Source organism: Apteryx rowi, unplaced genomic scaffold (genome assembly GCF_003343035.1).
Source record: "Apteryx rowi isolate R43461 unplaced genomic scaffold, aptRow1 scaffold_369, whole genome shotgun sequence".
NCBI classification, from domain to species: Eukaryota; Metazoa; Chordata; class Aves; order Apterygiformes; family Apterygidae; genus Apteryx; species Apteryx rowi.
The window spans coordinates 313,474-325,205 of record NW_020450185.1 but is presented as its reverse complement, the minus strand read 5'-3'; the positions used below and the strand labels follow the sequence as shown (position 1 = coordinate 325,205).

The 11,732-nt window shown below is 41.5% G+C and overlaps 1 protein-coding gene across 1 annotated transcript in view; it reads right to left on the bottom strand.

Moving 5' to 3' along the window:
- Window positions 1-4,561: 4,561 nt before the first annotated feature.
- The window catches only part of MCU (mitochondrial calcium uniporter), a 43,554-nt gene continuing 36,383 nt past the window's right edge, over window positions 4,562-11,732 (bottom strand). Inside the window, exons 5-8 of the mRNA XM_026073448.1 lie at window positions 8,902-9,062; window positions 8,203-8,406; window positions 6,290-6,406; window positions 4,562-5,018 (exon numbers count right to left, since the gene is read on the bottom strand). Coding sequence (XP_025929233.1) covers window positions 4,941-5,018; window positions 6,290-6,406; window positions 8,203-8,406; window positions 8,902-9,062 — 560 coding nt within the window. The 3' untranslated portion in view covers window positions 4,562-4,940. The remainder of the gene's footprint in view (window positions 5,019-6,289; window positions 6,407-8,202; window positions 8,407-8,901; window positions 9,063-11,732) is intronic.

Genomic DNA, 11,732 nt, shown 5'->3' with positions numbered 1-11,732 from the left:
GAGACCTGGGATTTTATTTTGGTACTTAAGGGAAATGACCTTCCAAACTTATCCCTGTCTAAGCCCAGGTATGTCTATTCCAAATACAAGAAAGAGTGCTGGAAAACAAGGAGCTAGCTCTTGTCTATGCCTAGCCTCTGGGTTGGGCCCATTTAGGAGAGAAGCAGCTAGGCTAGCTGAAGATGAAGCAGTTACAGTTCCACGTTTATAATTTTGTAGGTGGCAATCAAACCTCTCACCTCTTCCAGAGATGTAGGGAGCTTAACCTCACCCAAGGAAGCTGAAAGTCTTCCAAGAGTTAGCTGGGCTGGAAAGCATTATGCTGTTTATTTATAATGGATGAGTGAATAAAGACCCTTTAGTATTTGCTGAAGCTGGCCTTTTCCCTTCGTCAGAGCCACCTCTCAAGACACACCAATGTTTGATCAAAGTGAGGCGTGTCAAGAACAAGCCCTTGCTGCAGGAGCGTAACCAGTGTAGCTTGTCTAGAAGGGGCAGGCGGAAGAGCTAATCAGCACTTCCTGCYGCTGAAGGCGATGAGAACCCGACACATGCGACAGGATCCCTGTCTGCAACTGATTTGAGGATGTAAGTTCACAATAAGCCTTGACAGGCTGCTGAGATGGATTGCAAGAATGTCAAGGACTTCTAGATAGCTCTTGTTTCTGTAAACAATTTGTCCCAGGACACAGTGTCAATGGGAAGGGCTGTTGAGATCAGGGAGCGAATGTGTGTTTGGGTGAAGTATGAGCATGTTCAACAGGAGAAAAAGTTAAAAACTAAGATCATATTAATATCAAACAGAACATGACTCCCAGTGAAGAGCAGTTGCCTTCTTTCACTTACAGGAGCCCTGTGATGCTGAACTTGGTATTTTGAGTGTGTTTTTCCAAAGGTCCTGCAGAATCCAGTATTTTTTCCATGATCCTCAATTTGCAGATGGAAAAATCAAGGCATAGAGATAGAACAGCCACTATGGCTAAACTAGTCAGTGGCAGAAACAGGAGTAGAATCCACCTCTTACAAGTTCACAGAGCCACAATGCTACACTGTAGCACCAGCTTCTCCAATACTTCAGGTTGAAGGTATACAGTAAGTTTAATTTTCGTTCCCATATTCTAATTCTCCTCCCTTTAATGTCAGTATAGAAATAAAACTGATTATTTAAGGGGAATAATTGGAATCTCTAGGGGTAAATAGAAATATATTTAAGATATGAAAAAGCTTCTTCCTCAGGTGAAGAGAGGCACACAATGTCGCACTGCGAACAGCACTTTAGATTTACAATTCCACACAAAAACACAAAGAGCAGATCAAATAAACTGTTCCACTTACTCAGAAACACATTCCAGAGTAGGCAGCTTCACTTGGCTGATATACTGCAAAGATCTGACAGCCAGCAACAGTTTCAGAGTAACATGCAAACCCTCTTAGAACCAACGTGGAAAAAGTGCAAGCACTTCTACATGGTAATCATCATCACTGCCTGTCAGGTAGGAAAAGTTACAGGGAAAGAGAGAGAAGGTTTCCTCTTTGTTTTTCAAGAGCAAAGAACCATGACACCTCCCCCGGAAAGGCTTGCAAACTAGGACCTTGCAGGCGTGGAAAAAAACAACCTAATACATTTCCCTGGACAATTATAAATTTTACACATATTTATTTGAAAGCTCCCTGACATAAAGAGAGGAAAGAGAGGTTAAGCAAATGAAAACTGAAAACGGTAGGAAGAGAAAAGGAGCATCTGAACACTGCAAAACACAATGCTGCTTATCCTTCACAAGGTTGTAAGAACAGTGTTGCAGTAAGATTCAGGCAGTGTTGCCAGCGGGACAGGACCCTGTTACCTGCCTGGCTTATAGACATGAAATATCTACTGTAAACCAGTTTGCCGATGTCGCTATACAACAACGCAAAGGAGAAGAATGAACAGCATTCGAGGAGAGCAAAAGCAGAAGCACCAAGATTTGAGTTCCTGAGGTCTGTGGAGTGCCACCCAGTGCCAGCAGAGACAACACGTGCACTTGGAAGTGCAGGGAGGAGCAAGCTTCCAGGGATACAGACAGACAAGATTCCCCAGGGGAGTCCACATTTCAGGGCACAGTTGTAGACTTACTTTACTTCTTTCACCACATCATCTCTAAAACAACATTAAGGCATGTGCAGGTACAATTTTATCACAACATTTTCCTGCTTTCAAAATATTTCAGTGGCAGATGCAAAAGTCTTGAGTTCTTCTGGATGCCAATTTGGACTAGTTTTGATGCCACTGTTCCAAGCAGTTTGTCTAGGGAGGGCAGCAGCTCACCTATACACGGCAGCAGGCTACAGGCTGCTGGGAGGAAAAGGCATTTTAATGTTGAGCTAAATTTCAACAGTGATTAAAGGTAGGTCACAACAACTAACAAATTCCAGTCCCTCCCCTCTGTTTCCAAATCCCCAAAGAGATCTGGCCAATACTGATTGAAAACTGGCCAATAATGGATTCCACAATCAAGGCATATCATGACAAAAATCTTCAGCATCTAACATCTCATTCTAGCACCCTACAAACTTAGGGGAAAATATACCCTTGGCTGATTTCCAATCTTGACGAATGAAAGATGTCATCATTACAAACCAGATCATAGCCATTCAAGGGCCCCAAGAGAAAGGGACAAAATCTTAAAACTTCAATTTTCCTCTGAAACAGCACTTGAATGCAACATAGAGCTTTTAACTGAAATATTCTGACACCATTTGGTATGTTTGAGGTTGCTGGATATTACATGCCCAAATATACATTCTTATCCTGCAACCTGCCACATGGCTCCAGATTTTGTTAGCTTCCACAGGGAGCTACTATGCTGGTCAAACAAGGGTAGGCCTTTGGTAGACCAAACAACTCTACATCTACCTCACCACCTCGACTGCTCCTGAGATCCCTGTGTTACGCAGCTAGGTAAGGCAGCAAGATCTCCATCCAAGCTTCTTCAGGAAAGCTATTATCTGCACCATCACGGCCTCAGTGATGTAAGGTCAGGAAGGAATAACCTAAACAAAGAGAAATGAAGGAAACTCAGGAGTCAGCTGCCACACATACAATAATCTCTTCTCAGCTGGGGGAAATAATGTTATTCAAGAGCACAGATTCAAAAATTGAATAGTTATTTATTGTTCCAGAAGTACATTGCTCTTTTATACATATTTCATAAATGATACAGGATTTTACACATGTTCAGTATTTTTTTTTTTGCTCCCTCCCTCATCCCAAACACACACCAAGGATTCAGCTACAGGATTGTGTTCATTTTTTTCCCTTTAAAACTCATCACACAAACAGGATAAAACATATAAAAAATAATCACACAATGTAATTAAATTGAAAGACAGAGGAAAAGGGGGAGGAGGTAAAACTAGAAACATGCACCCATTCAGTCCAACATGCCACTGAGTGAGAAGAGGCAGCAATCCCAGCTGTGTTTCCACATCTGCAAGGCACCTGGCATCTGGTTAATACTGATTTTTTTTTTTTTTTTTCAAACATGGTTCTCCAAAAAATGGAAGCCTCTTGCCATGACACAGTGAGGAGTAGTAGTGAAATGTCAAAAAACCAGCCAGCTTTTCCGTATATAAAGCTTAGTGCCCTTCTCCCACCTTCATCCTGTCTCCACAGCATTTATCAGCAGGATGCTAAAAAAAGAGGTTGACCCACTTCAAATGAAGAGATGTTTTATCTGCTTAGAAATCAGCAAGTCTTGGCTAGAAGAGAGGGCAACAGGTTGACTTCCCTTCCTCTATTTCTTTTAGCTAAGAACAACAGATGTTATTAGCCGCTCCTAAGAAATCCTGACCCGTGGGCACAAAGTTCACTTAAAGCTACTTAAGTAGGGGAAAGTGCTAGTGAACTGAAACAGTTCTGTCTTGCACTGTAGGATGCCTAGGCTTTCAAAAAGCCTCTGAACAAGGAAAATATTTTGATCATGTGTGAGACTTTTTATCCTGTTACACAAGCAGTCAAATATCAAGTACAATTATTCCATGTTCCAAAACTGTTCAGTTAAGCAGGAGTCATGATTCTGAGCCAGTTTCATAATCCTTTAAGCCTTCATAATTTCATAGTCCAGGTGGCTATCAGATTTGGGGTGGGAAGAGGGAATCTCCCTCCCTTAAGACTGAATATAAAAACTCTCATGCAATGCTGCCATTGATTTCTAGAAGGAGCTCAAGAGCACTGGGACTCAAAGTTTATATAGTTAAGGAATAATCCAAAATATCAATTATCAAATGTCCAGAACAAAACTGGTTCCTTCTCTCACTTGGCTACAATCAATTCTGTGCTACAAATAAGCAAGGGAGGAAGTCAGTGGAGCACATGGGGTGGGCTGGGGAGGGGAAGCTCACGGTTTTCCAGTAGAAAGCAGTCTTGTAGTAACTTTATAAAAGAGACCAGGTCAGATCAGAAGTGTGCGTGTTAATGGTGATGGAGCGCAAGTTCCGATCACCAGCCATGGCTCCAGGTGGCTTGGATTCTGTGTTCTTTTTTTTCCCTTTTCTTTTTTTGAGAGAGAAAGAGAGAGATCTGAATCAGGTAAAGGAAAATTTAAAAAGCTAAGCAGGCTGCTGGTGTCTTATCAAGAGGCAGACCCTGCAAAGCTGGAAGAAGACACTCCTACCCCAGCATTACATTCTTTTCATGAAACCCCCCAATCCTGTATTTGTACACAATTGTCATTCAGACAGTTTTAAATGTGACTAGTTGCCAAGCCCTTTTCAGAACTAGCATTCCACAATGTCCCGTCTTCGGATTTAAGATATTTCCCTCCCTTACAGTCCTTTGTCTTGATTAAAGGTAAAAACCCTCCACCCCCACACCACCTCCCAGCTTCCACCTGCAATGCTTTAATTAAAAAGGCAAGAGCTATGAACAGGTTTTTTGCCGGGGTTCAGAGCTTCTTGGCTGATCAGTCCTTTTCATCAATTTGCTGGATGGGCAGGTGAACCTGCAGTGGATCTCGAAGCCTCTTAAGGTCCAATTCTGCCTAAAAGTAAAAGATACATTATAAAGAACAGGCTCCCAATACACCGTCTCCAATCCCATGCCCCTTTATAGAATGGAAAGCTTTTTTCATATTTCCTTGTTTCTCCTATCCAGGAGGGAAGCGTACAGAGAGTAAAACAAAGTCACAGGCTGAGATTCCGGGAAAAACATTTCCAGCACTTCCTGAAGGATCGGGGCTCTGTACCTCTCACAATTTGTCTACATTCAACCACTAAGGCAAAAAAAAAGTGCTGTAAGTGACCGTAGCAGAGCCAAAAACCTAGAGGCTGAAATCGAGATGTGCAGATCTACCATGTGGAAGAGCTGTGCTTTGTGAATGGAACAAAAGGAAAGAAAAATAGTGGGGAAGACACAATCCCCATAAGCTCACTAGGTCCTCATCTCCCACATTCTTTAGAGGTACACACTCTAGATTAACAGGAATGATTGACACTAGAAGAAAAGCTCAGCGCCTCCCTGCCTTCCCCCAAAACCAAAACCAACCAAAAAAACCCCAAGGGATCAGCAGTCAACATAGCATAGAAAACTGGGGTTCTTGCATCCAGAGCCTAGCCTTGATCTCTCTCTACTCCTCATGCAGCTCCTCCAAGGCAAAGAGAAGACAATTTGCCCTGAATATCCTACACTGTCATTTCTAGAGCCTGGGAATAAGCAGAGAATGATATGGAATAGGGAAAAGAGGATGTGGTAGCTCTGCTCTTTCTGCTCCTGCCTCCCTTCTGCAGTTCATCCGATCCCACAATGCAGACAGACTACCAAAAAAGGTCTTCACTTAGAATATGAAAAATCTGCTCCCATCTCCTCTAACAAGACAGTTTCATTTTTGAACACTATTTTCCAGGTCTGCAATCCAGTGTACTCAAGTGTTATGTCAGGGAGATGTGAACTAAATGGATGCAAGTCTTCATTCCTCACTAAACCCATCTGGTGTGTAGGAGTCAAGAGAAATGAAATCTTGAACTAGGCCCCTGAGGCCCAGGTGCCTGAAGCAACTCAAGATTTGCCAGCAGTTTCTAAGAGACCCGTATGGATAGATATAGGCAACTGTCTGACGTTGATTTATGTATCCAGCAATTCCATTCCTGGGCAGATCAAAGCCAATCCAGTGATTGCACTGAGGCTGTGACAAGAAAATAGGCTGAAAACTTACGACATCCATTCTTGTTTGAGGTGCATCTATTAATAGCAGCTACAAAACCAGCAAGTAAGCAAAGTTCTTTGTCTTTTTAGTTCTGGAAAAACTCTCATTACCTGAGCAATTGCATCCTTGAGTTGATTGTATTTCTCTAGATCAAATCGTGTCTTTTTGGCTCCTTTATGGAAAAATAATAAGTACTGTCTGTCCCTGGCATCTGGATAAGCATACTCCTAGAAATAAAAAAGAAGACAGGAATAAAGCATCCCAACACAGGATATCTTTCACCYAGTATGTATCAGATATGATTTTGGGAGGATGACTGATTTCTGTCAATTAAGACACAAGACTAGACAGTATTGTCTAAGCTCAGCCAGGCCTTTGCTCCTCCCCCGGTGCGTTCTTGCACTTTGATGGTAAGTTACAGTAGCATCTCTCCTATCCTGAACATGTGTGTCTTTCCACACAGAAAGAACAAAAACTAACACATTTCAGGGTTCTGACCCACTGGCAGTTGGTATTTAAACAAAAAAAAGCTACAGTCTGAAACACCAAGCTAACTATTCTTTTACCTCCCAGTATTATTAACTTGCTTCTTTAAAAAATACCAGAACAAGCCTTTGTAATAGGGCAAAACGGCCATCTCCTTTTCTTAGCATCATAAATACATAATGGCTAATTAAAGCAACAACAGTTGCTTATGAGTTCATCTCTCAACCAAGCTATGCAGGCGAGAATAAAAATCCCACACCACAGCTTTTGCCAGGGATACTCTACTACAACAAGTCACAGCTTTTTAGAGCACGAAGGTAACTCAGAGCAGCAGAGCTTGGAGTCAGTGGGGCACAGATGATGCTGTTCAGCTGAACCCCACAAAGCCTCTACAAAGGACAGGTTTGTCTGCTGAAGCAAACTCTCCCTTGCACTAGAACATTATACCATCTCTTTGTCTGGCATGCATCCAGCAATGAGACTGTAAGGTATAGAAAAGCTGCATTCAGAGGCAAGCCATCCCTGAAACACTGAGGATTTAAGTCTGTCAGAAAAGGTACTAGTTGAAATGGACAACTTGATTAAAACATCAATCCTGAGTTCAAACATGGCAGAAGTCCCAAATGGACTTGGCAGAAACTAATGCAACCGCCCTGACAGGGGCACACATGTCCTTAGTCCYCGAAATCAGGCAGCTGACAGGGACCCTTGGGAAACCATGCTGGAACACCCACAGCATCTATTCTGGTCGTCTGAGACCCTCTGAATCCCTTCGCCCTCATCATTTGGGTTGGATTACGAAGGAACGGTAAGACAAGCCATGTACTAGAAAACCCCGCCAAGAATCTGTCACTATCGCGAGGACTCAGAGAAGCACACCTCTATTTTGTCCATAGATTTCTCAACACTGGAGCAGGGCTAGTTTTCAAAGACTTAGCCAGAGAGTCAATAGCTGGGATCATACCAAGGGGCAAGCATTCAAATAGATCTGTTACATCTGGATAAGAGGCCAAATCCACGACACACCTAAAGAGAAGCATTTCCTGCATGTTTTATGAGCCTTTCTTGTCTCTTTAGAACAGCATCTCGTATGTCAGAGATGTGTGCTTCCTTGAAACTCAGAAGGTACCTCTTATGCCCATAGTTTATTTGAAATGATAAGTCACAACACTTAGAGACTATAGGGTAGAGCACAGCTTAATTGTAGTGCAAGCGAATGTTTGTTGGGGGGTGGGGGTAGAAAACATTATCTGTCAGTACATGAACCTGTATAGCTAAACTCAGGCAACCCCAGAGCATATACAAGCATCTATGGATAGGACAACCAAAAAATCTGTAAGGACCACCACCAAGCAACGCCACAAGAATACCCCGCCACCCTGCATAGCAAAAATTAAATCAAGGGGCATCCAGGCTCTGACAGGGTAGGGAAGGGGCTAACTGACACCTAATAGGTACAGTTTTTGTATTTTTCTAGGGAGTGGAGCACAAATCAAGTCTTCTATTGAAGTGTCAACGTCAGCACAACATGTCCTACCTGGCGAGTCATTACGAAATAAGCATACATTGCCATGGCACTACCATAGGTGATGAAATAGGTGACTGGTTCCATAATGTCCCAAGAATACTCCCACCAGGTGAGGCGGGCCAGAATCCCGAACTGAGTGGCCATGTAGGCCAGCCCTCCCCATAAAACCAAGGTTGTCCTCTTCTCTGCTTTCCTGTTGAGCTCCATCCTTACCTGCAGAAAAAAAAGAAACATATGCCTTGTATTCTTAGAAAAATATTATATTGATATAGTCATTAAAAGATAACATAAAAATAATGCTCTGTATCTACACGAAATCCTAAGTTGTTTGAGATACATGATCTGACTCTAGGTTACACAGACATCTCTAGATTTCTTTTCCATCAGTATCGCCCCATCATCTTTATTTTACTCTGAGCATACTCTGGATACTTAGCAAAGGTGCTTATTTCTCTGTGTTTGCAGGGATGTTTTGTTGCATTAGCACCAGTCTTTCTATTTATTACCAAGTTCATTTCCAATTATATAAAGCAAGGAAATAAAATACTTCTGCAGAAACAGACATGGCTTGGTATAGATTCAGTGCCATCTTCAGCTTCACTGATCTTAAGACTATTCGAAGCATGCCAGGGATCTACTTAAAACCTTGAAATAAATTAATCTGGTATTTGGAGGATAAGTAAAATACAATGAGACTTCACTTCTCACTTTTTCTAAGGGTGCTAGCTGCTCCTTCAGTTCCTCTAGTCTCCCTATTAGCTCCTTCTCCTTGTTCAGCTGGTGCTCCTCAATGCACAAGGCGGTGTACAACTGCTGAACCAATGTCTTGACATCATTCAGCGTGGTTGCATCTTCATGGCTTAAGAGCTCTAGGAAAAAAAGAGACTGCTTTATATGCATTTATCCACACAACTCCTTATGGACTCTTCAGAAACTGATATTACTCTGTACAGGAAACGTATGAAACTATCTTTCCAACACAAAAGCCTTTGGAAGGGCTCCAGCACTCTAAGACAATGCAATTTCTTCAAAAGACAGACAGGCCTTACTACTAAATATGCCTAAAATTTGATAAAAACAAGAAAAAAAGAAGATACACACTAGTAGTTTGCCACATATCAATGGCTACTTCAGATCCATTTTAACACAAAAGACAACGAAGATAAATGAATAGCTAAACTAGCATGACCCATCACACCATCTGTCAAGAAACAGCCAGAATTCAAACAGAAAATAGTCCATCAGCAGCTGTAGCTATTGAAGACAGCAGACAAGGATCTTATGTTAGTGGCCCCCAGAACATGCAGTCTTACAAGAATTATTCCACCCACTAATGTTAGGAATTGGTTTCAAACACTCAGCAGGCAATCTCTCACTGAACTGCCTATGGGGCCACGAAATTCTACCTTACTGTATGCAAATAAATACAGTAACAGGGCTATTAATTGAAATAACCTTTATCCCCGTATTTTAAAACAAAGAGCATTCATCAAGGAAATAAGCTTGTAAAGGAGTCGTGACTAGTGACGTTATACTACATGCTCCATACAAAAAAACCAAGTTTCAAATTAAAGCAGAACTGTTAGCCAAAAAAAAGCAATAAGAAAAACCTGAAGTTAAATTTTTGTAATGTCATTGGGCTTGCACCTTAGGTTATCTTCTCTAAACATAATTTTATCAGCATAGAAAGCAGAACTGACATAGAAAAACTGCAGCACTCTACTTTCTGGGGAAGCTAATCTTGGCTTGCAATGCTCAAGCAACAAAGTTCTGATTCATGAAAAGCTATGGGCAGTTTAAGTTCTAACATTAGCAGCCTGAGGGAAAGAAATCATTCAGTTGTCAGTGCCAAAGTACACAGTAAGCAAAGCACATTCCCCCCGCCCAAAGCTAAATATCTTTAATTTGACTGCGAAGAAAAAAATCCACGTGATCTTCCTGAAGTGACTATCAGAGAGTGCTTAGTATTTCAGATTACAGCATTCTAGCATGCACATTTCAAAATATACAGGGTGATTTTGTAAAATGAAAAGCAACAGCTGAAAAGTTTAACTGAACTTATTTCAGTGCCTATTTATAGGCACATTAATTTTAATAGAAGCTAACTATAGAAGTCTCCTACAGCAAATGAATCGGAGGTGGCAATTTCACGTAACCTAGGTGATCCTAGACCTCACCCTGCCAGCGCACAACGGGTAGATCATGCAAGCAAGCTGTAACCAAAAGCATACCAGCTCGCTGACACGGACTTTGCTCTTTCAAACAGTAGGTGGGTGGGATGTATGAATTACCTTATCTTGGGGCAGCAATTTCTCCAGTGCAGAAATAGGCATAATGTTCACATTTTCATTTAGTTGTGCTGAAAATTACAGACTAAACCAGCTAGGCCTAATTCCCCCACCTGGTCTCAGGGGCTAACAATTAGAAGAGAAACCTTGTTAAAATTCTCCATTTCTTTAGCGTATAAAGTCTCATAAGCCTCTGAAAACACTATATTCATGACACACAGCAGTAAGGTGAGAAGACAGCAACATTTTCATGTTGTTCCACATTGACCCATCTGGCTTAGGTATCCAGTCTTAATGGAGATTCTTCTGTTAAAATACTCTTAAACTGATTGGAAAAAACATCTCTAGTAAAGATCAGTCTAACTTACAGTTAGGGGAGAAATGGCATCTCACACACTGCACTCCCAAATCCAGGTGTCTGTTGCCCACCAAGAACAAGCGGCTTCACAAACCTCCCCAAGTCACCAAAATGTTCTTTTTTACTCAGTACTTTTATACTGTGATCAATAAAATGCTGAAAAGCTTTGTTTTTACAATTCTATTATTTTCCTTGCAAAAAGGTCCTTGGAAGCCAACTACAATTACAAGAAAAACAGCACTTATCAGCAGAACTTCCTAAAAGTCAGTTCCCAAGGTGGTCTCGGACCCAAAAGATATCGTCAGAGTCTTCTGATTTTTTGACAGATCAACTTGCTTTAACATGTTGTCTTATTCGAGCTGCTTAACATAGGAAAAGGGGCTTTGACAGCTCCCTCCCAGCTTCTGCCCTATGAATGATTTTGTCCATAAACTGCTGCTTGAAGAGAGGGGCATAAGAAGAGAAAACCCAAACACATATAAAACATCCAGATAAATAGAGGAAGGTATTCCCACCATCTAAACTCAATTGGACTCATCCTGATGGCCTCAGTCAGGTCACAAACCTTTCCTATTTTGTTTGCCTGACTACAGGGCTAAAACAAATTAAGTAAGTAAGGGCATGCAGAGGCCTGGAACTTCATTCAACCTAACAGCTACCTATAAGAAAGAGTAGGGGAAAGATTAAAATATTAACATTCTGCCTCTATCTGTAAGTCTGCAGTGCCTCAAAATCTTCTTGCAAGTTTTCAGACCTAGAAGTTATACAAGTTGCTGAAGCCAACTATTTAAAATGATTTTGCTATTGATTCAAAATAGGCTGGTTTCCCATCCTATTTGTTTCTTAGTAATGCGACCTTGTAAGAGCACTATCATTAATTTCACTGTTTGTCA